At 36.0% G+C, this 27,272-nt stretch overlaps 1 protein-coding gene across 1 annotated transcript; it reads left to right on the top strand.

Moving 5' to 3' along the window:
* The first annotated feature begins 594 nt into the window (after positions 1 to 594).
* abcg2d (ATP-binding cassette, sub-family G (WHITE), member 2d) lies at positions 595 to 27,272 on the top strand. The gene is made up of 15 exons (XM_056456584.1): positions 595 to 806; positions 3,863 to 3,922; positions 4,063 to 4,177; positions 6,253 to 6,405; positions 7,878 to 8,035; positions 9,690 to 9,841; positions 9,966 to 10,055; positions 11,093 to 11,343; positions 14,981 to 15,063; positions 16,945 to 17,034; positions 18,407 to 18,531; positions 20,809 to 20,963; positions 24,098 to 24,187; positions 24,269 to 24,354; positions 27,112 to 27,272. Exons 1-15 carry the CDS (start codon positions 595 to 597, stop codon positions 27,257 to 27,259), a joined length of 1,968 nt encoding a protein of 655 aa, XP_056312559.1. The 3' UTR covers positions 27,260 to 27,272.

Here is a 27,272-nt window from a genome sequence, read left to right as displayed (position 1 = left end):
ATACTAATTTACTTTTGCAATGCCCTATTTATTTGTCATCAGATCAGTTTTTATCTGCAAAGACTTTAAAGCAGTTGTTTTTAAATGTGAATCTTTCAAAAATGGTAGAATTTTTATTTATTTATTTATTTATTTCAAAGTCAGCCTTTGAAAAGAGTTTAATATATTTTTGTCATACGTGTAATTAATAAGAACTTTGAGAGCAAATTAGTAAAACTGGGTTGAAAGAAAGTGGCAAATTAAAACATTTAAACTGATTATTATTATTTTTGGAGCTGAATTTCTGTTTTTTTAAAATAGAGTGAAATGTTACAAAAGGGCATTTAATGATTTGTATGTTTTTTTTAAAGGCTTTTACTATTAGTATTATTATTTATATATATATTTTTTTTAGTTTTTAGGCTACCAAAATAACAATTAAACATTTTTCACTGTATTTTTCATAATCATGACAATAGCAGGACTTAACTTGTGTTATAATGTTCTTCTTTACTAGATTGGACTGAGGAAGAATTCATCATTTCTTATTCAAACCATGCACACTTCTATCATTCATATTTAGTATTTTTCTTTAGGGAGAAAAGCTGATAGAAGATGCCTGACAATGCTGTCTATGAACATGATCAAATCTCTGAGGAGACGGGCAGGAATGGTCAAAACGGGTCGAAGATCATCATGATGGAGCCCATGAAGAAGCAGCACGGAGCCACGGTCAGTTTCCACAGCATCCGCTATAGAGTAGAGCAGAAGAACGGACCTGTCTGCAGGAGAACAGCAGTCCAGAAGGAGATCCTGCTGGACCTCAAGTGAGTCCATGGAGGGATTTAAACGGGCTCTTTTTCTGACACCATAAACACTTCAGTTCAATGACGACTTAGGAATTTCCAAAAGTTCTCATGAAGTTTAAATTGAATGGTAATGTGTTACTTTTTAACAAGTTATTTTATAACATCATAAGGACTTAAATTGTGCGATTTAATACAGCGCTCAGTCAGCCAGTGTTGCCAGATTGGGCGGTTTTGAATTTGATTGTAAATAATAATAATAATAATAAATAATGGCTTAGGCGCGTTGACAAAATTTGACCGGTTTTGAAACTATTTTTCTATCCAATTTTAATAAAACCGATGCAAAACACAAACTGCGTTATCCCAACGGCAAGCAGGTGAAGGAAAGTTGTATCAAAATCTGACTCCCCGGACAAATCTGACTTCCACTCGCGTGCATGAGCAACTCACAGCGGTTTATAATAAAACTTGTATCGATCATTTTCCCGCAATTGACAGCAAGAACAAACATAGGAGCGTTACCTGACGGATAAGCAGCACCTCAACGTGTTCAAAAAAATGTAAAATCCCAAATGGGACGAATTTATGCATTCACGCTATTATGCATCCACCTGAATCCATACTAGGCAGCTGCTGTGGAAGCTGGAGCTTTTGTGTCCTGCTTCTGGTGTGACAAACAAGTCCTCGTGTCGTGAGTTGCCAAATGAATTATTTTTAGGCTCACCAGATTTACTAGACACATTTCAGCACACTAGCTAATTGATATCCTTAAAACGAAGACTGGATCGACAAGACTGAAACTAACATCTGAAATACTTTATTTTAATTTCACAGGATATTTAATGCAAAGAATCTATAAACTATTTAAATATCATCTGTAAACAAATAAATCTACAATATATAGGCGAATAGGTAGTGTAATAATCTACAGAACAATACGTGCAGTGTTGTGATGTGATGCAGTTATGTTGTAATTTTACTATTGTTGTTCTGTGACTGTTGGGGTTGGTTGCTGTATGGTTAAAGTCCTAGACCAATTTCCGATTTAAATAAATTAAAATTGAATATTAATCTTTTATTCTGCTTGTTGTTGTTTTTTGTGTGCGTTTGGGTGGGTTTTGGGCTGGAAAACGATAGCTGTATCTGGCAGTACAGTGCTCAGAATATATGAGTACACCCCATATTGAAAATGAATATTCTTATCCATTTCTCAGTGAATACAATGTATTTTGGTGCATTTAAACCAAGCAGATTTATTAAACAGATATATTTATTCAAAAATATTTTAGTCACCAAACATATTTGGAAATTGAAAGGAAATACAATTAAATTCAAGCAAAATATTGCCAAAAAAAAATGACAACCTACAAAATATAAACTACATTTTTTCCTTTTTTCTCTCTTGATTTTTAAATCCATTTTAAATTTGTATTCAATATTTTTCTATTACATATAAATTTGGGTGTTCTAGTTATTGGACCGTTATCATAAGTTATTATGTTAGATAAGCTCCAGATTTGGTTTCAGTACTGACTAATCATATGTATATGCACAAATATAATATTATATAGCTTCCTATTAAAAATATCAATTTAAAAGATAGATTTGTGAGGGGTGTACTCATTTATGCTGAGCACTGTATGTGAATTTCAAAGTACTTAAAGCACTTAAATTTAGTGATGATTTAGGCATTTGAAAAAGTTCTAATCACATCATTATCATTTGCATGTAAGTTAATGTTAAAATGTTCTTATGACACTTAAGCGTTTCAATTCTATGACAGAATAGGAGATTTTATAAAGCTCTCGTATGACATTATGATATCTGATCTTAAAAAGATTCTGATGACATCATAAGCACCTTAATTTATAACACAGGATTTTCAGAAGGTTTTAATTTTATGGATTCTATTCTAGGGTATGATAATTAGGCAAGGCAAGTTTATTTATATAGCATATTTCATACACAATAATCCAAAGTGCTTTGCATAAACAGGAATAAAAGAGTCTCGATAATAAAATAAAAGCAAAGAATAAAAATTATTTAAAAAAAAACAGATTAAAATGTGTTAAACAGGTTTTAAAAAAATGAAAAAGAAAAGACATAATAGTGCGATTTTTAGATAATAGTGCAATTTAAATAAGAAATTACATGAGAATTTTATAACCTTGCCTTGTGTCATTTAAAATCACATTAAGGTTTATAAGTACTTAAATTCCATGATGATACAGGAATATAAAAAGGATTTTATGTCATAGGCGCGTACATTCTCTGATAAAACTGTATAAGAGATTAAAAAGGTTCTCATTACATCATAAGCAATCAAATGTGTGACAAAACGCTTGTCATAGGGGTTACAAAATACATTTGAAGCACATAATAACATGACGATGACTCGTCACAATTTTTTGAATCAAGTCTTGGATTAAACGTCAGTCTCTCCAAACAGTGTATTTGCTTTACATTTCCTATCCACTGAGCCCTTGTTGGAGGATCAACCTGAAACATTTTCCAGTTATGGCTTTTCTGCTACTTGCCAAAAGTATTTAAGTTAAGTATTTGTCATTAGTTGGAACAATTTCTGCCATTTTCCATAGGTATAATGTAATAAATGAGTAGTCCAATTCTTCTCCAGTTATATTTTTATTTCCGCTGCTCCTTCATACCAGAAGGTTGAACTGTGCTTCTTGTAAAAGAGCTGGACATTTCCCACAGCCATGTGCATATTTTCTTTAGACATTCTCTCTACAGAGTTAGTGTCAATTATGTGATATTATGAATGGGTTTGTGACTCTAATCTCTTGGCTTGCAAACCCGCCAGGGTTAAATCCAGTCAAGTGTGATCGTGACCTAATAAAATACCAAGCTGAACTGATGTTTCTCACTTCTAACCTACTTTTAACTATAGTGAGATACAACCATTTCAGATGCTTCACAAGGAATGTGATTTTATTGAGATTGATCCTCTTTAAAGTGATATCAGTGTGATAAGTTTGCTTTGCTTTTCCTTCAGGCCTGAAAAATTCCAAAGCAAGTGACATGAACATAATCTCATTTTTATCTCTCCTTTTCAGCGGGATCATGAGACCTGGTTTAAATGCTATTTTGGGTCCTACGGGAAGTGGCAAATCTTCGTGAGTACATATTTAACGACTTCACATTTTAATAAGATCATCAGTGCCAAATGGACTGTAGTTTTTTGTTTGACAAGCTTTTAGAGAGTCTTTCCTGACAGCTTCCTCCTGTAATATGCTTTTGTTTTTCTCTGTCTCAGGTTTTTGGATGTCCTTGCTGGCAGGAAGGATCCCGCTGGTCTTTCTGGTGAAGTTCTCGTCAATGGAGCTCTACAGCCGCCCAATTTCAAATGTCTTTCTGGCTATGTTGTCCAGGTGCAATATATTTCTGCTGCTTAATGCAAGACACTGGAGGAGAATAGGGTTAAGGGGATAGTTCACCCAAAAATGAATATATTCTGACTGTTTATTCGCCCTCAAGTGGTTCCAAACCTCTATTAGTTTCTTTCTTCTGTTGAACACAAAAGAAGATATTTTGAAGAATGTTTAAAACTGGTAGTCATTGACTTTTTTTTTTTGGAAAAACATACTGTAGGAATCAACGGCTAGTGGTTTCCAATATTCATTGTTCAATAGCAGAAGCTAACTTTTAAAGGTTTGTAACAATTGGGTAAATGATAACAATTATCATTTTTCGGGGTAAACTATCCCTTTAAGTGTGAATTATTTTCTATATACACTCGCCGGCCACTTTAGTGGGTACACCATACTAGTAGTGGGTTGGACCCCATTTTGCCTTCAGAACTGCCTAAATTGTTCATGGCATAGATTCAACAAGGTACTGGAAATATTCCCAAGAGATTTTGGTCCATATTGACATGATAGCATCATGCAGTTACTGCAGATTTCTTGGCTGCGCATCCATGATGCCACATCCCAAAGGTGCTCTATTGAATTGAGGTCTGGTGGCTGTGGAGGTCATTTGAGTACAGTGAACTCATTGTCATGTTCAAGAAACCAGTCTGAGATGATTCGCGCTTTATGACATGGCACATTATCCTGCTGGAAGTAGTCATCAGTAGATGGGTACACTGTGGTCATAAAGGGATGGACATGGTCAGCAATAATACTCAGGTAGGCTGTGGTGTTGACACAATGCTCAGTTGGTACTAATGGGCCCAAAGTGTGGCAAGAAAATATCCCCCACACCATTACACCACCACCAGCCTGAACCATTGACACAAGGCAGGATGGATCCATGATTTCATGTTGTTGATGTCAAATTCTGACCCTACTATCTGAATGTCACAGCACAAATCAAGACTCATCAGACCATGCAATGTTTTTCCTATTGTTCAATTTTGGTGAGCCTGTGCGATTTGTAGCCTCAGTTTCCTGTTCTTAGCTGACAGGAGTGGCACACAGGTGTGGTCTTCTGCTGCTGTAGCCCATCTGCCTCAAGGCTCAACATGTTGTGCATTCAGAGATGCTCTTCTGCAGACCTCGGTTGTAATGAGTGGTTATTTGAGTTACTGTTGCCTTTCTATCAGCTGGAACCAGTCTGGCCATTCTCCTCTGACCTCTGGCATCAACAAGGCATTTGCGCCCACAGAACTGCCGCTCACTGAATATTTTCTCTTTTTCAGACCATTCTCTGTAAATGCTAGAGATGATTGTGAATATCCCAGTAGATCAGCAGTTTCTGAAATACTCAGAGCAGCCTGTCTGGCACAACCATGCCACGTTCAAAGTAACGTAAATCACCTTTCTTCCCCATTCTGGTGCTCAGTTTGAACTGCAGCAGATCGTCTTAATCATGTCTACATGCCTAAATGCGTTGAGTTGCTGCCATGTGATTGGCTGATTAGAGCGTTAACGAGCAGCTGGACAGGTGTACCTAATAAAGTTGCCGGTGAGTGTAATTCTAGCACAAGTAAAAATATGAACACTGATTGAATTCAAGTTTAAAATTCTTTGTTTTATTTTTATTTATTTATTTATTTTTTTGACATATTAGAGACCTGCAGAGGAAAATTTGATGATATTTTTCACTTTATAGTTCTTTCTGAGAAAGAATAAAAAGTTACAGCCAGAATTTTTTTTTAATTGTATTTAAAATTTTTATATTTTAACATTTAAAAATGTGTATAATCAGACAAATTATGCATGAAGAATATTCCTCTGAAAAAACCTTCAGAATATAAAGATGTGAATTAAACTGGAATAAGTCATGTAAAAGCAGGAGAAAAACATGTCATTTTAAATGTGAAAGTCTAGTTTTTGATGTTTCATTTAATGAAAAAATATATTTATGAAAAGACAAATGTCAAAATCAACAGGAGCCTGTACTGCAGTGTCTCCTGAAAATCTTAATAAGGGGTATCAGGATTCAGCATGAGTGTCATAGGTTGACTTACTGATTAATATATTGTGTTTGTGTGTGTGTTCAGGATGACATTGTAATGGGCACTCTAACGGTGAGAGAGAACCTGAGTTTCTCGGCTGCTCTGCGTTTGTCTTCTCATGTCAGTCCCAGAGAAAAGGAAGCAAGAGTCAACCATCTCATCTCAGAGCTGGGTCTCAACAAAGTCGCAGATGCAAAGGTGAAGCAAACTTTTTTTTATATATTGATAATTAAATTACCTCAGTGATTAGCACTGTCAGCTCACAGCAAGAAGTTCGCTGGTTCGAGTCCCGGTTGGGTCAGTTGGCGTTTCTGTGTGGAGTTTGCATGTTCCCCCATGTTGGCGTGGGTTTCCTCGGGGTGCTCCGGTTTCCCCAACAGTCCAAAAATATGCACTATAGGTGAACTAGATGAACTAAATTTGCCGTAGTTTATGAGTGTGTGTGAACGTGAGTTTATGGGTGTTTCCCAGTACTGGGTTGCAGCTGAAAGGGCATCCGCTGCATAAAACATATGCCGGATTAGTTGGCGGTTCGTTCCGCTGTGGTGACCTCCGAAATGGAGACTAAGCCGAAGGAAAGCCGTTAGAAAAGTGCGCTCTATATAGTATGAATCTGAGTCATATGAATGGAGCTCGGACATACTACATCTGATATTTGTCATTATCACGTGACCTACCTGTGTCTGTTGTGTCACTTTACTCCCATTCATGAATTCTCTTGCGTGGCTTCATGGGATAGCATAGCGTCCATCGGAAGCACATTCAGAATCATACCAGGAAGTAGTAGTTCATCCAGGTGCTTCTCGCATACTGTTTTTCGAATTCTATGAATTCTGACATACTATTCAGCTCGCATACTGGTTTTAGCGTACTATAGTATAGAAGTATGCTATTTCGGACGCAGCTCATGTCTTGGTGTGCTTTCACACTAGCACTTTTGGTCCGCACCCGGATTCGTTTGACGTCAGAGTTCGGTACTTTTAGCTAGTGTGAACGATGCCTTCTGAACTCGGGTGCGCACCCATGAACCATACCTGAGTCTACCTGAAAGAGGTGATCTGGGGTACAGTTCAAATAAACTCTGGTCTGGTTAATTTCTGATATGAATGCAATCGTACCAAATAACGGAAGTGAACCGCCAACTGTACAACAAACTTTCCTAACGTTCATTGATGTTTGTGTCTGTGTATCCCCTAATGTTACCTTGGCGAAAAGCGGGACTGAGCCACAGTGATGATGTCTGCTTGCCTCCTCCAAAAACGGCTTGGACCGCAAGATGTTTTGAAAATTTTTAATATTTTTGCAGCAGATAGACGCGAGATGCTCTCTGTATGTTACCAAAAACAAAAGATTCAGTAAAAGCAGAATGACCACAATGTGCATACGCCTTTCCATTTCGGCCCCATGGCTTCTGTGGCCATCACCTAGCAACAGCTGTACACACAACAGCAGCTTGATGACGCAGGCGTACCGGGGTTAAGATGGAAAAAAAATTGTGCGAACACAAACCAGCCGAGAAGGTGGCAAGGATGGAGAATCGAACTTGGGTTTGAACCAGGCAATCGAACCAAGATGACCCTTGATGAAAGCACCCCTGATGACCCTTGACTCACTTAGTCACTCATGTAAATGATTCGTTCATTCAGTGACGTTGACTCGTATGTCTGCAGGTGGGCACTCAAATGATCAGGGGTATCTCGGGTGGAGAGAGGAAGAGGACCAGCATCGGGATGGAGCTGATCATCGACCCCTCTGTGCTCTTTCTGGATGAACCCACCACCGGTCTGGATGCCAGTACAGCTCATTCTGTGCTGCTGCTGCTCAAGAGGTCTGCACATTCAACACATGCGCTCACTGGAAATACGTACATAAATAAAACACTTTGCCCATTTTTTACCATTGCTTTACCATTTGTAAGTTTGGAGTTGGTGAGATTTTATGTTTCTGTAATTTGCACACTTTCCATCCTAAATAGTTTTCGAGAATAAATTAGTACGACTCAAACTGTAGTACAGTGGATATAAAGTGTCTACACACCCCTGTTAAAAAGCAAGGTCTCTGTGTTGTAAAATTTAAACTACAGTAAATCATTTAGAGCTTTTTCCATCTTTAATGTAAACTATAACCTGTACAATTTCAGAAAAAACTAACTGAAATCTTTTAGGTGCTGGGAACTAAAAACAGAAAAACTAAAATAATGTGGTTGCGTAAGTGTGCACACCCTGGGCATATATATTTTTTTACAGTACAGAACAATACATTACCAAAAAAAATACATGCATACATATATCACATACATACACATATCAATATGCACATACATAATTACCTATATATACACACACATAAACTTGCATATAGAAAGAGAGAAAGAAAAAAAAAAGCCAAACGCATAAGATTGCTATATTTGTTCCAATTACCTTTTACTTCAATGGGGATGTCTTTATATTCCCTATATATCAACCATTTTTCCCAGACCTTCCTGAAAATATCCGTTTTCATCCTCAACATAAATGTCAGTTTTTCCATAACATGAATTTCTCACATGCTCTGCAGACCCACCACAGAGACGCGCCTTTTGCGCCAACATGCGTCCGGCCATAGTTTCTGAATCTGCTAAAATGTCTGGGATTCGGCTTCAACAAATTATTTGTGCAACCACATTGTTTTAGTTTTTATTTTTAGTTTCCAAGACCTAAAAGATTTAAGTTTTTTTTTATAGAGTTGTACAGGTTCTAGTTTACATTAAACGTGGAAAAAGCTCTAAAATGCTTTATTGTCGTTTATTTAAAAAAATGTTCAACACAAAAACCTTGCATTTTAACAGGGGCTTTTTATATCCCCTGTATGTTGAAAAGCGTATGCCAGAGTTTCCCAGATGACGCGCACGACCAACTGTCAAGTAGAGAGGCTACAGTGTTGTTTGCATGACTGTTAATTCCTATCTAGCCAACTGGAAAGTATGTAAATTGGGATGCAGAAAAAGTCTCTGCAATTTTGCGTTATTTAATCCAAAATAAATTATCAATTGCTTTGATTTTAAATAACCATATTTTATACTTTTAATGGGTTTGATTAAATGCTGATTATCTGCTCATAAAACCTTCGTTTATTAACAGTTGTGTTACTTAATATTTGTATATTTATAATATTTGTTTTGTATTTAATATCTACTTGGCTTGTTTGATGAAGAAAGATTAATTATTAAAACAATACAAAACAGAATATGCTTGTGTAATGATGACATGATGATTGCATTACCTGGTGCTGGAACACGCTAAGAACATGCTCAAACATTTTCTAAAACATGCTAAAACAAACTAGCACTATTATTATGCTGTGCTAAATGTAAGCATCATGCTAATAATGATAGTGTCTACTTTTAAAATATGTACACATGCTAGCAAAAAAGTGTCATTAGCAACGTAATGAGTTAGCAACATGGTAGTAAGATGTTTATTTTTTGTGTGTGTGTTTTCCAGAATGGCAGGTCAGGGACGCACCATCATCATGTCCATTCACCAGCCACGCTTCTCCATCTACCGGCTCTTCGACAGCCTCACCCTGCTGGCCAACGGCAAACAAGTCTATCACGGACCTGCTCAAGACGCCCTCGACTACTTCAACAACATCGGTAACAACATTTTCCTCATGGTTAAAACGCATCTGAAGCCAAACTATGTTCTGCAGGAGAAGAGTGTTTAAAAATGCTAATGTCTTTCAATGTATCCTTGTTTATTTTTCATCTGATATCGCAGGATTTGCTTGTGAAGCTCATAATAATCCGGCTGATTTCTTCTTGGACGTCATCAATGGCAGCTCAGGGATGAAGACTCAGAATAATGGAGGTACTTGGTTATACTTCTGTATAAGTATAGATGCACTGATCGGCTGACCATTTTTGTTTAAATTCTGCTGATTTCTGTTTCAAACTTGCATTCAAGCACTGCAAAGATTTTACGGTACAAAGTGTGTAAACCGAGCATGGCATCTCTTGGGATCATCAGACATCCCAAGTTGGCAAAAGTCATTTCTGGGTGAGACAGAGCTGATTTGCAGGAAGTTGCAGGAGTTTTTGCGACGAATAAGAAGAGCGGGGAGGGATGCGGGACGTGTTTGAGGACTGGACGGGAGATTTCCGGAAGATTGTCATATGTTTGCAGGCAACTTCCGGGTGACATGGGATGTCTGGATCATTAAGTTATTAAGTGAAGACCGGAGGGGGGAGGTGGGGGTAAAGGGTTGATTTTGTTCTGTAGAGGGGATCATAACCAGGTAAAAAGTGAAGACCGGGGGCTGGGGCTTGGAGGTGCGACGTTTCAAAACCGCCCAAATAATTTTTTACCTGCACAATCAATTCAAAATCGCATAAATTGGGCGGGAAACCAATCAGTCTGGTAACACTGCCAATGAGCCAATCACGAACCATATCTGTTGAGCATGTAAACATAATGGCCAATCAGCAGTGTTTCTGAACGTGCTCAAATGTTAATGGGAAATGGAGGTTTTTAACTTCAGTACCGAAGTCAATACTTTTGACAACATTAATCTTTGTTTAAAAACAATTAACGTTTATTTTAGATTTCAGACTTTTTAATAAACTTAAGTACTAGCAAGACCTAACATAACATACCTAGAATGTTTACTCTGTTCTTCTCCCAGTTAAACAGCCACTTTCATGCATTATAGGAAAAGTTGATGAATTAACATGTTGTAAATCCAGCAGTTCTGATCCCTCCCCTGCAGTGCAGACTAACATTGGCTGTCATAGATCAAATAATATGATCATTAGTACGCTGTTTAAGTGGATATGTGATGAAACAGAGATACTTTGTTGGATTGATCTAATGTTGTGGTCAGTGTAATGGTGTTTGCTGTTTGTCAGATGCGGAGTGTGACGTGTCCGCTGTCAGTCGTCAGTCTGTGGAGGATCAGCTGATGGAGAAATACAGAAACTGCAGCTTCGCTCGAGCCGTCAGAGCAGAGCTGGATCATATCATCCAGAGTAAAGACAGCAGAGTCACAGCCAAATGCCACAGTATCACCTACAGCAGCTCCTTCTGCCAGCAGCTTCACTGGGTCTTATGGAGAACCTTCTGGAATCTCATGCTCAACCCACAGACTTCAATAGCTCAGGTAACACTGGGATTTTTACATATGGATTTTAATATTCATATATCTGTCTGTTTGCATGTTTACATTTTTATTCAAGTTCAGTTTATCACCCTAAAACTATAAAAGGCTATTTTGGAATTAAACTGATGTATTAAAATAATATATACAAATATTTTAATAAATAAGAGCTTTAATAAAATAATAAAAAACATTAATAACATAATGTATAATTATTATTTTTGTGTAAATGTAATTTAGAACAATTTAATAATTATTTTGCATTAATATAATTTATAATATATTTTAGAATATATGAAATAATTACAGTTTGTATTAATATAATTAATATTGTATCATTATATTTTTGTGTGTTTTCTGTGTTTTGTGCATCATTCTGTATACATATTATTGTTATTATTATTATTATTATTACTTAATATTAGGGTTGTATATATTCTTTATTTTATAGTACAATTTTTAGTCTATACAGCATTTTGGAATAAAATTTTTGTGTTGAAATAATAAATACAAATATTTTAATAAATAAGAGGTCTAATATTAAAAAAAACATAAATAAAATAATGTATAATTATTATATTTGTATTAATACAATTTAGCATAATTTAATAATAATTTTGTATAATATAATTTATAATATATTTGAGAATAAATGAAATAATTACAATTTGTATTAATATAATTGATAATAATATAATCGATATTTTTTGTGTGTTTTCTGTGTTTTGTGCATCATTCTGTATACAAATTATTATTATTATTATTATTATTATTATTATTATTTAATATTAGAAATGAGATTATATAGATTATTTAGTAAAATAATATATAGAAATATTTTAATTAATAAAAGGTCTAATAATAAAAACATAAACCAAAATAATTTATTATTATTATATTTGTGATAATATAACTATTAATATATATTTTAATAATAATTTTGTATAAATATAATTTATAATATATTTTATAATATAATAATTAAACTTTGTATTATTATAATTGATAATAGTTTTGTGTTATGCATCATCCTGTATACAAAATATTATTATTATTATTATTATTATTATTATTATTATTATTATTATTATATATTATAAATATTCCAATTTTATTATTTAAATGATTAATTTCATATACTTAAATTATTTATTTCATATATTCATTTCGTGTGTGTGTGTGTGTGTGTGTGTGTGTGTGTGTGTGTGCGTGTGTGTGTGTGTGTGTGTGTGTGTGTGTGTGTGTGTGTTTGTGTGTTTGTGTGTGTGTGAGTGGCAAATTTTGCAATTATTATTATAAAAATAAATTAAACGTAATGCCGGAAACTCTAGTATACTATAATTTAAATGGTAAATGGAGTATTTATTGTCTAGTTTTTACTTTGCTGCCTGTCGTGTAGTAGATTTATAATTATGTATTCAGCTAATATTTATTTTACTGTACAGTCCTATCAATGAGAAAAATATGTCATTAAACAAATAACAAAAACAAAATAAAATCCCTCTACGCCATATTAATAAAGTTAATGTCATTAATGCCCCCCAAAAAGGTTTTCATATATATATATATATATATATATATATATATATATATATATATATATATATATATATATATATATATATATATATATATATATATATATATATATATATACATAATTTTCCTTCCTAACCAGGGCATGTTTTCATGAGATCGGGGCTCTCGGCTTAGTCTTTAACAATGGATTACACCAAACAAAGATTTGTTGCCCCAACTGTGTTCGTTTTCCACCCCGCTCCGGATTTCTCCCCTCAAAAGAGATTTTAGATGCTCATTAAGCGGCAAATGCCATCAGAGGAGCCCTTGATTTAAATATTAATTACAGCTGATTGCTCTCAGGGGCTTTCAGCTCATTTCTGGAGGTCAAGGCTAAGCGGATTTTGCGGCCTCCTCAGAGATCTGTAGTGATATCATTTCTGGCCATGCATCCTGAACGAATGTTTCATAAGCACAAGAGAGCAGTGTCCAGCAGAGCGTCAGCTGACTGGAGTTAAGCTGAGCACATGAAGACTGAAACCTGCTTTCCGCTGTATTTGCTTAGCCTTTTAGCCTGGGAACGACCTTCACACAGCTGAAGATTATCCTCAGTCTCGCTCGCTGTCACTCCTTCTGCAAGTTACGTTTTTTTTTTGTTTGTTTATTATTTAACATTATGATTATATATAAAGTTTTCTTTTTCAGTAAAAATTTGATTCTAAAGAGCTCTTTTTAATTAAAATTATTTATCAAAATGATGCGTAAAACAGTAATAAGTCTAATATAAATAAAAGATGTATAATTATTATATTTGTATTAATATAACTTAAAATAATATTTCATAATAATTTATTTAGTTCTGCAGAGTTATCTTTATTGTGCAAATTATGCCTATATGCACTGAAAAAAATGCAGGGTTCCATAACAATTAATTTATGTTGTCCCAACGCAAACGGACAAATTTAAGTGGATTAAATGTAAAACAGTTAAGTTGTCCCCCCTAAAAATCTGAAGAACTGTGTTGTGTCAGCTCAGTTTAAATAAGTAGTTTGAACAAGCAGCAGATAATTTTCTTTGAGTGCATGTAGTGTTTAGCACATTGACATTCGCGTATTGCGTTCAGGCTGGTTGGTGCATTGTGAGTAAATAGTTGCGAGGTGGTTCAATTCAAAAGCCAGCTATTTTTTTTTTTTAGCACTGAGGTTTTTTTTTTAAGATAGCGATTTTTCAATGATTATGAATAGACATCTAACAAAATAATACTTTACTAGATCCAAAATCAAACAAAAAGTGCTCCAGGGCGGCGTAATTAATGTGTCGGTGGTCTTAGGATAAGGGATTCATAAAGATAGACAACACAATCATAAATCCAAGACAATCAAAGTTAGTGAAAAAATAAAAAGCCTTTATTAACATGGCTATTATTTAATATATTTTTATTTTATTTAAAAACATTTTTTAAGTAATAGTAAAGTTAATGAAGGCTTTTAAAAATGTTTCACTCAGTTGTCGAGTGCCTTATGATGTTGTTGTTGAATTTACTGTGTTTTTCTGGATTCATTAGCTTTGTGTTCGAGTAAAACGTTAGCATTTATGATAATCTGTGAAAGTCAGATAACATTCCTTTGCAATTTCAAATTAAAATATTGTCATTTATTATCTTTTTAGAAAATTGTGTTTTGGTTAGAGAAACAACCCCAAAATCTGGGTTATTTCACCAAATATTGATTTCTTAATCTTGATATTGTGTTGGCTAAAAGCGAATGTCACAAATGTCTGATATTTATTTTTGGAATAAAAATGAGGCTCGTCTGAAGAGATGTCTCTATTGGTTTACAGTATAAAACAAAAAAACTACTCAAAAATGTAGCTATGATTTAATTTAGAGCTTTTTATTTTCATAAAACAGTAGCTATGATTGAAATTTAGGTCAGAGATAGATTTAAATATATCTCTGCCATCATTTCCTGTGATTCTTTTGATTCGTTATTTCTGCAGTTTCGTTCAAGAGCTTTTCTTCTTTTAAGAAAGCTCTTCCCTCTGCCAGTTATTTTGAAAATGTTTTTGCACATTTTTCTGTCTGCTTAAATTTTGGATTTAAAATTGTTGTTTTTTTTGGCAGTTGGCAGTCACGACTCTGATGGCGGCCATTGTTGGTGCCATCTTCTATGGAGTCAAAGATGACCAGAGCGGCATACAAAACAGGCAAGTTCACTTTTAGTGGAATTACATGACTTTATTTACAGGTTTTTTATTATTATTAAAGCATTGTGGGGTGTCAAGGTGGGTAGCATGATCGCCTCACAGCAAGAAGGTCGCTGGTTCGAGCCCTGGTTGGGTCGGTTGGCATTTCTGTGTGGAGTTTGCATGTTCTACTCGTGTTCGCGCAAGTTTCCTTGGGTGCTCCGGTTTCCCCCACAGTCCAAACACAAGCTCTATTGGTGAATTGAATAAGCTAATTTGGCCATAGCGTATGAGTGTGAATGCAAGAGTGTATAGGTGTTTCCCATTGTTGGGTTGTGGCTGAAAGGGCATCCGCTGTGTGGAACATGTGCTGCATGGGTTGGCGGTTCATTCCCCTGTGGCGACCCCAGATAAATAAAGAGACTAAGCCAAAAATAAAATGAATGAATGAATGAATGAATGAATGAATAAAGCATTGTGTAAATGATGATTAGCATTTTTAAAGTGTGAACAACTTTAATCACTTTTTTATTTAAATACTGTTGATTTTGTCATGAATATAGCAGCTGCTGCTAATGTGCTGTCATACAGTATATCTTGAATAAAAAATATTTATTATTTAAAAAATGCATACATATATGAATATATAAACATACACTCACCTTTCCATCCTCTTATTAACACAAATTTTCAATCAGCCAATCACATGGCAGCAACTCAGGCATGTAGACATGGTCAAGACGATCTGCTGCACTTCAAACCGAGCAGAATGGGGAAGAAAGGTGATTTAAGTAACTTTGAACGTGGCATGGTTGTTGGTGCCAGACAGCTGCTCTAATTATTTCAGAAACGGCTGATCTACTGGGATTTTCATGCACAACCATCTCTAGGGTTTACAGAGAATGGTCCAAAAAAGAGAAAATATCCAGTGAGCGGCAGTTCTGTGGGTGAAAATGCCTTGTTGATGCCAGAGGTCAGAGGAGAATGGCCAGACTGGTTCGAGTTGATAGAAAGGCAACAGTAACTCAAATAACCATTCGCTACAACAGAGGTATGCAGAAGAGCATCTCTGAACAAACAACACGTCCAACCTTGAGGTGGATGGGCTACAGCAGCAGAAGACCACACCGGGTGCCACTCCTTTATACACGAAGCATTGTGTCAACGCCACAGCCGACCTGAGTATTGTTAACCATGTCCATCTCCTTTATGACCACAGTGTACCCATCTTCTGATGGCTACTTCCAGCAGGATATTGCACCATAAAGCGTGAATCATCTCAGACTGGTTTCTTGAACATGACAAGGAGTTCACTGTACTCAAATGGCCTCCACAGTCACCAGATCTCAATCCAATAGAGCACCTTTGGCATGTGTTGGAACGGGAGATTCACATCATGGATGTGCATCCGACAAATGGGGGTTCACCTTTATTGGATAGGACAGTGGAGATTATTGACAGGAAAGCATGGTGGAACAGAGAGAGGGGAAGGATCGGCATAGGACCACGAGGGGGGAATCGAACACAGGTCGCCGTGAGCACCAGAGTGCATGTGTCGACGCACTAACCACTACACTGGCGCCAACATTTAGCATGTTTTAAAGTAAAATAATAAGACTTAATTAACCTTCATAATCATAAATTAGCATTTGTGAAATTAATATTCATAAGAAAAACTAAATAAAAAACACTAAAATTAGATTTGTTTTAAATGTCAGGTCTTTCTTTAATATGATATAAAAACCAAAATATAATTCACATAAATAAATAAAAAATAACTTATTAGATAAATGATGATTGCATCCTGCTTTTGTCTCCAGAATAAAATACATGTTTGTACTTGTTTTTTTATTAGTTTAATATTAATGTCATATTCATTATTATTATTTTAATGTTTTTCAGGTTTGGTGTTTTGTTCTTCATCACGACGAATCAGTGTTTCAGCACACTCTCGGCTGCTGAGCTCTTCATCACAGAACGCAAGCTGTTTATGTGCGTACTTCAAATCAACATCTATTAGTCTTTTTACAGAGACGGATAATGAAAAATTATGATATATAATTGGCACAGAATTCAGATATAAAAAGACTCGTATATCACTCATATTGATACTAGTATTGCTAGTTTTCATAATAGCATACAGCAGGGAAAATAAGTATAGAACACGTCACCATTTTTCTCAGAAAACATATTTCTAAAGGTGCTGTTGACTTGAAATTTTCCCCGAATGTTGGTGTCAACCAAAGAAATCCATAGATGCAAAGAAAACAAATATAATTAGTTTACAAATTAATTTATGTGTAATAAAATGTAATGACGCAGGGAAAAAGTATTGAACACATGAAGGGAGGTGTAGAAGTCAGTGAAAGCCCAGACAGCAGCTGAAATTTCTCTGTAGTTCTTCAGCAGTCCTCTGCCCTTCCTCAGTGTAAATGAATATTGGCTGCTTCAATCCAACATCCACATTAGCAGATGATGAAGATGAAACCAGGGTGGACATTTCAGCAAGACAATGATCCAAAACACAGCCAAGGAAACTCTTAAATGCTTTCAGAGAAAGAAAAGCAAGCTGTAGAATGGCCCAGCCAATCCCCTGACTTGAATCCAATTGAAAATACAAAATAAAGCTCAGATTTGATAGACGAGACTTACAGAACCACCAAGATTTTTACACTCTGTTGAAGTGTGTGATAAAGTCACACCTGAGCAATGCATGTGACTTCATTCTCCACATGAGAGGCGTCTTTAAGCTGCCATCACCAAAAAAGCCTTTTATATAAAGTATTCAATACATTTCAGTAGTCCTTGTGTCATTCCACTGTTATTAAATTATTACATAACAAATTTTTCAGATTTGTTTTGTTTTATTTTTATGTTTTAATTGTTTGGGTTTCACTAAAATCTGGTCCAATTCCATGTCAACAGCTCCTTTAGGAATATTATTCCCAGGAAAAAAACAACATGACATGTTCAATTCTTATTTCCCCCGCTTTATATAATAGCTGATAACCACACAGACAGCATAATGAGCTACTGAGCAGTAGTCCTTTTGCTTTCATTCTTGTTTTTATATTTCCTGAGGCCAGTCATTTATTTTATCTGGATGAAATCTGAAATCCAAATATCAGAAAGCAGCACTGATGCAGTTTTAGTTTTAAGTGAAATGCAGCATTATTTGAGCCTTAAAATGTTCATTATACAGTCGCTTTTAAAAATGATTGTAAAATTGCATTTTGTATTTAATCTTCATGCTTCATTCTGTGTAAATGCACCATTTTTGTGGTGTGTGTGTGTATATGTAGGTTCAGATGCATCATTTGTGCCACCTCTCATTGTAATGCATCTTGTTTTTGTGTTGTTTTAGTCATGAATACACAAGTGGATACTATAGAGTGTCTGTGTACTTCCTGTCTAAGATCCTGTCTGACATCATCACTCAGCGCACAATCCCAAGTGTAGTCTTCAGCTGTGTTGTGTATTTTATGATAGGTAAGCACATCATCATTATGCATTCAAGATGCTGTTTGTAATTGCGACTGTTTTAACGAGACAGTCCACATTTCCATAGTTACATCATTTTAATTCCTAAATTATATATATTTATATATATATATATATATATATTTATTAAATATATTTGTTTATTTTTTATATCTAAAGGCATGACAGCAACAGGGGCACCGCTGGCCAGTACAGGCCCTATGACAATATTTCATGGTAGTCACGTGATGGGGTGGGGGGTTATTGTTGTAGAGGAAAGTAAAGAGTGGGGGGGATGGGGGATGTCGCAAATGAAAGTGAAAAACGGGAAGAGGGGGGTGGTGTCGTGATCGAAGGTGAAAGGGGGGTGGGGGTTGTCACGGACAAAAGTGAAGAGCGGAGATGGGGTGTTGTGGATAAAAGCAAAGTGGGGGTTGTCACAGACGAAAGTGAAGAGCAGGGGAGATGATTGGGTTTTCTGATGGGCCCCTTGTTGTTTCTCTGGGGGCCCCTAAACGGTGTGGGCCCTTAGAATAGTCCTAACTTCACCTCTCTAGCGGTGCCCCTGGCCAGCATTTTGGATGCCTCTTAGGGTGCTTTCACACCTAGACTTTTGTTCTGGAACCTGGCACGTTTCCCTAGTTAGCTCGGTCCGTTTGGCATGTGTGAATCCAGCAATCGCACTCGGATCTGCGCCAAATCAATCGCTCCAAGATCACCTGAATGAGGTGGTCTCGGCTCAATTGAAGCAAACTCTGGAGCAGATCGATTGTAGTGAGTGTATTATGGATATGTAATACGCATATACAGCTATATGAAGAATTACGAGTAGGGCGGGATGTCATTCCTACCGGTAAATGTGTGTTTCATGTTAAATACGAAAGTGAAAGCATGCTGAGCTATTAGAGAGAGCTGTTTATCCGTAAAGAAAATTGACCGAACGGCAGTCTTGGTTTATCAGTTATTTCTCTCTATAATGTAAAGCCTGTAATGCATAATTCTAGCTAACGGCTCTGTATGGGAAAGTCTTAACTCTGATTTATACTTGATGACGATGTCTGTGGGTGTCACCATTTAAAATTAAAGCACAGCTTATATAGTGTATAATGTCTTATTGCTCATTGCCATAAATTAAAATAAGGATGCTTGACAGCTGAGCGGGACTCTGCAAAATAAACCCTGAAACTCTGACCAGTGTAAGAGTTTACTCGAGCTTAGTCACACGTGACTTGTTTTAGCTATTTTGGTCCGTTTAGAAACTTTGCCGTCTGAAAGCGAACTGCGTCAAGAACAAAGAGCAACATTGTAACAGTTTTACTTCCTGTTTTGAACAAAAGAATTGATCTACAGGTGTGAAAGTACCCTTAAAGAAAAACAAAAAACAGCTCATTTTAGGTTTGACCTATTCTTGAATCTATTTAGCCAATCTCCACATCTGGTGGGAGCACTTTTAGCTTAGCATAAATCATTGAATCAGATTAGACCATTAGCGTCTCGCTAAAAAAAAAAAAAAAAGTCTAGATAACTTTTCTATTTAAAGTTTGGCTTTACTGTACTACACTGTATGTACCAAGTATACTGTATGTACCAAGACCGATGGAAAATGAAAAATTGCAATTTTCTAGGTAAAATCACTGTTCCTTTTATAGCGATGGTTCCTCGATTATTATACCAGAAGGAGAATATAGTTCCTAGCTATATCAGCAGAGAAAACAGCTTTTCATTGTCAGTTTTAGTACACAATGTAATTACAGAATAGTAAAACTTTAATTAAACGAACTAAAAATTTTCGAAATTCTTTGATCATTTTTGAGCGAGATGCTAATGGTCTAATCCGATTCAATGATCTATGCTAAGCTAAGCTAAAAGGGCTCCCACCAGTCTCAGAGATCGGTCGAATAGATTTAAAAATGATAAAACTCAACTGTGTAACCAGAGGAGTCATAAAATTTGCCTTTTTTAGAAAAAGTGTTGTTAATTTAACAAAGAATGTGTGATTTTATTATTATTATTATTTTTTAAACCACAGGGATGAAATTTTGGGTTTCAATGGAGACATTTAGCTCCTAAGAGGAACTTTTTCTTGTACCCAGCCTGAAATAGATTTATGAAAGAAAATGAGGGTAAAATGTTGCAATTTTAATAGAAATATAAGTTTTTTTCCCCAACATGTATGCATTTTGCGTTTCCACAGCCAAAATAGCAACAAAAAAATAAGTAAAACAAAAGAGAAAAATGTCCACAGGAGTGCCGAATGATTGAAGTGTTGCGATCTTTGCTTTGCAGGCTTGAAGCCCACGGTGTCTGCATTCTTCATCTTCATGTTGACGGTGATTATGGTGTCTTGCACGGCGGCGGCGATGGCCATGGCAATATCAGCTGACCAATCTGTTGTGGCCGTCGCTAACATCTTCATGACCGTCAGCTTCATCTTCATGATGGCAAGTTCACATACTACACTTTACACTGAATTAAACTTTACTGCAGCATTAAAGTGCAGTTAGCAGGATTGAACCCAGTGGTTGAACTATGTATTGCGGTCTAAATTCCTAATATTGGCAAGGATTTTTTTTTCTGACATGATATGCATGCAGGTTGCCAGATTGACAACTTTAACATGTTGCAAACACACTATAAGTTGCTCAGCTAATGTTTACGTTTTTAATAATCATATTATTTGCTAATTAAAAACCACCTCATTTGGATTTTTATGACTCTCAATCTACATCTCATTTCGGAGGCTGCTACTGTACGCATTTTCAGCCATGGCTGTATATATATGTATGTGAGTCTTCAAGAATCAAATGAAATATGCTGTGTTTACCGCCAAGGCAACCCAGAATGCTGAAATATAATCTGGCAGTGGGCGGAGTTACACAGACCAAAACAAAGACAGACACACAGAAGCAGTTATTCCCATCTTTAGCATTGTTTTTCATATTAACAAGTACATGTTTCTTTAATATATCTGCAATCATATTATGCTATTTTTGTGCTTTACAAGTTACGCTCAGCACCTGTAAATCACCAGCACCAAATATAGCAGCAACACAGAGTCATAGATCCCCATGGTGGTCCACTGGGTCCTAAAATATCTTAAAGGTGCCCTATAATGAAAATCTGGGTAAACCAAGGCATAGTAGAATAATAAAAGATCAGTATATGGACATGGGCATACTGTGAGCTTCAGACACCACCAATTCCTCAATCTCAGGTAAGTTCCACAAGTGTAAAACTCTGGTAGACAATGAGCCAATCAAAACACAAAGCAAACGGTGTTGAGACTCAAGGGCCACGCCTTCCTCATTTGCATGTACGCCTAATTTGGGTCATTCATCCAGACCTGACGAGCAGCCATGTCATCAAGCTCTGAGATTATTAATAAGTACGCCTCAGGCTGCATTTGATAAGCCAATTGTTTTCTAGTGATACAACAGTGATCATTTTCCTCCCTTAGTTATTCTTGAGTGTACATTTCACTGACTGTATGTGGGCCTTTTGTTTTGAAAAGGCGAGCGCCAATTTGTTTACTGTGCGTTACTGGGCAACGACAGCACATACATGCTTCAAACAGGCCTCAGCACAAAAATTGCAAGATTTACAGATTACAAATTTGTTCATCTCCACTCTGAAGAGGCATAAGGTATGTTTAGTTACATCTTTTATTACTTTGTCATGTTTATTGTGAAATTTGATGCATAAATTTCAACAAATACATGTAAACTCCTAAATCAATAGAACTTTCCATCGCTATAGCAGCGCCCAGCAACAGTCCTGGGTTCCGCCATTTTAAAGTGAAAGCGATCGGCCGTCCATTGGATCTTATTGCTGTTGTGATGGCAAGCAGCTGCTTTGTTTTTTATTTATTTATTTAAAAAGCGCATTAAACTTGAGATAAAACCTGAAAGACGACAATACAACACTTACTATTACAATCATCAGCACTTTTAATAGTTTATTTTACAGGCTTAAAATATGCTGTTCTTCTATTGGACTTTTCATTCCAAAATGGCCGCCGCACCATCTAGTGGCTGTTTCCCAAATCGCACTACAGTGTCGCGTCTTGGTGATTCTATGCTCTTTGGCTCAACTGTCATCTGTTCATGCAAAGGTTGATATTAATTCCTGGCGGTGTTTTCTTTGACTATAGCTTCAAAATACAATGCCATACATCTCTATCACTCTCTTTTGTCCAGTTTAATCATCATTTAGCCTTTATCCACAACAGATCTGGTGAGCAAAATAGGTTAACGTTACTCTGATTGGGTTTATATTTGTCTGTGTTCAGCGTAATTCATGCTGTGTGTGTGTAAGAACGGCAGGGTAGCTCATTAATATTCACAACACTAGCCATATATGCTCAATCATGGACCTTGTAATTCTATGGATATTTTACGGTGTATTAAATGAGCTTATAAAACCGTTTCTGGAGATTTTTTTGAATTTACCGAAGCCATAAACCTACTATGATGTCAGAGAACAATTTAACTTATTAAACCAATGCAGTATATGGCACCTTCAACATTCACTGAAATATTGCGTTGTAGGTCCTAAATCATTTTAAACAGGTCTTATTTTTGCTTTGTCCATGTAAAGCTACTCAATTGGGCTGACATCCATCCAACAACCAACAAAACATCTCAATAAAACCTTATTTTTTCCTTAAGTTTTTTATTTCTATGAGAGTTTATATTTGAGTTTACAACAAATTCCCCAAATTAAATTCCCTAATCAGGTAAAAAAACTTAAAAGTTACACGATTCCTCATCATAATACCTGGCCATCAGGAAAAACTTTAGTCTTTAATCTTGTAAAAGTCTAAAATTTCCTTCTTAATGGTCTTAAAAGGGTCTTAAAAAGTCTCAGATTTGCAGAAACCCTGATTACTGAGAAGTGATGACAACAACTCTCAAATCGCAGAATGATCTATATATATGATATCTTCGATTTCAGGATCACTCCGATTAAATTGGCTGTGATATTTTGCATAGCTTGTCGTTGATCTGTATTGCTCCCTGTGTAGTGAACTTTGCTCCATCTGAAACCAGATACTTGTTCTTTTAATGGGTGATATACACAGCTGGTGTTTTTCAGTCACATTTATGACAATTTTCGGTTTCATAACGCTCCTTTTACAGCATCGATGTTGTAATGTAATTAAAATTCGGTCCGTTAAAGAGACTTAATCATTTATTTAGTACTTCAAGCATAAAACGAGATTGGAAAACGTGTAAACGGAAGCGTCGTCAGTAGCAGCAGGCTAGTGCAGAAACTCCATTGAAAACACAGGGGTAAAATACACTTTCATATTTTAAAGAGATGGAGCTGAAAAATGGAATTTAACACAGTGCTTCTTGTCCGGTCTGACACCCACTTTATATCATATATCAATCAGGAAGTGAAGATCACCGACTTTTAAAGAAAACAAATCCCAAACGTGACGATTTTGCAATGGTGCGACAGTTCACCAGATTAAAAATGAAGTCCATGTGCATATGTACCCCATTAGAAAGTAAAGTTTCACTCAGCATCTGTACGTTTACTCGAGTGTTTTTTTTTTCTTGTGCTTCTCCAGATCTTCTCTGGTCTGCTGGTCAATCTGAAGAGCATCATGGACTGGCTCTCCTGGCTGAAGTATCTCAGCATCCCTCGATACGGCCTTGAGGTTTGTGCTTTCCCTTCTGTTCTTGCGTTGGAGTATCAAGGCTTTCAGCTGATGAGATGCTTTGATGAATACTTTGAACAGGCGCTGGAGATCAATGAGTTTGTGGGCCTGAGGTTTTGTGGAAATGTGTCTGCTGTGATGAGCAGTCCTGCTGCACACGTCCTCATGTAGGTACAATATATTTATATTTGTTGATATACAGTTGAAGTCAAAATTAATCACCCTTGTGTGAATTAGTTTTTCTTTTTCAAATATTTTCCCAAATGTTTAACAGAGGAAGGAATTATTAACAGTAATTCCAATTAATATTTTTTCCTCTGGAGAAAGTCTTGTTTTATTTCGGCTGGAATAAAAGCAGTTTTTAATTTAAATCCATTTTAAGGTCAAAATTATTAGCCCCCTGAGGCAATACTTGTTTTCGATAGTCTACAGAACAAACCACTGTTATACAATGACTTGCCTAATTACCCTAACCTGCCTAATTAACCTAGTTAAGCCTTTAAATGTCACCTTAAGCTCAATACTAGTGTCTTGAAAAATATATATAGTCTAATATTATTTACTGTCATCATGGCAAAGATAAAATAAATCAGTTATTAGAAATGAGTTATTAAAACTATTATGTTTAAAAATGTGTTGAAAAAAATCTCTCCGTTAAACAGAAATTGGGGAAAAATATCCAGGAGGGCTAATAATTCTGGCGGCTAATAAATCAGGAGGCTAATAATTCAGGAGGGCTAATAATAATTCAGAAGGGCTAATAATTCAGGAGGGCTAGTAATTCAGGAGGGCTAATAATAATTCAGAAGGGCTAATAATTCAGGAGGGCTAATAATTCAAGATGGCTAATAATTCAGGAGGCTAATAATTCAGGAGGGCTAATAATTCAGGAAGCTAATAAATCAGGAGGGCTAATAATTCAGGAGGCTAATAATTCAGGAGAGCTAATAATTCAGGAGGGCTAATAATAATTCAGCAGGGCTAATAATTCAGCAGGGCTAATAATTCAGCAGGGCTAATAATTCAAGATGGTTAATAATTCAGGAGGCTAATAATTCAGGAGGGCTAATACTTCAGGAGGGCTAAAACCTCAGGAGGGCTAATAATTCAGGAGGGCTAATAATTCAGGAGGGCTAATAATTCAGGAGGGCTAATAATTCAGGAGGGCTAATAATAATTCAGAAGGGCTAATAATTCAGCAGGGCTAATAATTCAGGAGGGCTAATAATTCAAGATGGCTAATAATTCAGGAGGCTAATAATTCAGGAGGGCTAATACTTCAGGAGGGCTAAAACTTCAGGAGGGCTAATAATTCAGGAGGCTAATAATTCAGGAGGGCTAATAATTCAAGATGGCTAATAATTCAGGAGGCTAATAATTCAGGAGGCAAATAATTCAGGAGGCTAATAATTCAAGATGGCTAATAATTCAAGATGGCTAATAATTCAGGAGGCAAATAATTCAGGAGGCTAATAATTCAGGAGGCTAATAATTCAGGAGGGCTAAAACTTCAGGAGGGCTAATAATTCAGGAGGCTAATAATTCAGGAGGGCTAATAATTCAAGAGGGCTAATAATTCAGGAGGCTAATAATTCAGGAGGCAAATAATTCAGGAGGCTAATAATTCAGGAGGCTAATAATTCAGGAGGGCTAAAACTTCAGGAGGGCTAATAATTCAGGAGGCTAATAATTCAGGAGGCTAATAATTCAGGAGGGCTAAAACTTCAGGAGGGCTAATAATTCAGGAGGCTAATAATTCAGGAGGGCTAATAATTCAAGATGGCTAATAATTCAGGAGGCAAATAATTCAGGAGGCTAATAATTCAGGAGGCTAATAATTCAGGAGGCTAATAATTCAGGAGGCTAATAATTCAGGAGGACTAATAATTCAGGAGGCTAATAATTCAGGAGGCTAATAATTCAGAAGGACTAATAATTCAGGAGGACTAATAATTCAGAAGGACTAATAATTCAGGAGGACTAATAATTCAGAAGGACTAATAATTCAGGAGGACTAATAATTCAGGAGGACTAATAATTCAGAAGGACTAATAATTCAGGAGGACTAATAATTCAGAAGGACTAATAATTCAGGAGGACTAATAATTCAGGAGGACTAATAATTCAGGAGGCAAATAATTCAGGAGGCTAATAATTCAGGAGGCTAATAATTCAGGAGGCTAATAATTCTGGACTCAACTGTATATGGAATATGAACAGTTGGTTTTGTATAAGATGAGTTTTGCGTTTAGGGGAGGATTAAATTGTGTGTATACTGTTGAAGTCAAAAATATTATCCCTCTGTGAATATTAGCCCTTATTCCTCTAAAAATATTTCTCAAGTGTTTTTTTCCAACACATTATTACATATAGTAGCTTTAATAACTAATTTCTAGTAACTAATTTATTTTGTCTTTGCCATGGTGACTAAAGAAATGCTAATGGTCTAATCCGATTCAATGATTTATGCTAAGCTAAGCTAAAAGGGCTTCCACCAGACCTGGAAATCATGAGTATGGATTGAAAAGCGGTAAAACTCGACTGTTTAACTCTAAGCGAGTTGTTAAATTAACTTTTTTTAAGTGTAGTTCTTTAAAAATACATTCTCCGGAAGAAAAAATATTATAGGTCTATAAAGCGGTCTATAAATCAGCCTTAAACAGGAAGCAGCTGGGTTCCTAAATTGTGGGGTCTCCCAAAACACTTCCATTGTGGTCTGTGCGTTGCAGTGCGTTTCTATATTTGCACGTTTTATAAGAATCTGAGCGCACGTGAAGCTGTTTTCACTATTTGTTCCTGTCTTCTATTTGCATGTTTTAGCACATTTGAACACTATACCAAGCTTTTTGACAGTAGAAAAAAACAACGCATCTAAAATAATAAAGTAGTATAATCAGCATATTGTGTGTGTTGTTTTTTTGCAGGTGCACAGGAGAGCAGCATCTGACCTTTCAGGGAATCGATTACTCGTCCTGGGGTTTGTGGCAGAATCATGTCGCTCTTACAGTCATGACGTTGATCTTTCTCATCATCGCTTACATCAAGCTCAGATTCATACCTAAGTGCTCATAAATGCTCACCTTAG

This window comes from Danio aesculapii, chromosome 1 (assembly GCF_903798145.1).
Source record: "Danio aesculapii chromosome 1, fDanAes4.1, whole genome shotgun sequence".
Taxonomy (NCBI): Eukaryota; Metazoa; Chordata; class Actinopteri; order Cypriniformes; family Danionidae; genus Danio; species Danio aesculapii.
The sequence above is the reverse complement of the archived record's forward strand: the minus strand, read 5'-3'. Positions and strand labels throughout refer to the sequence as shown.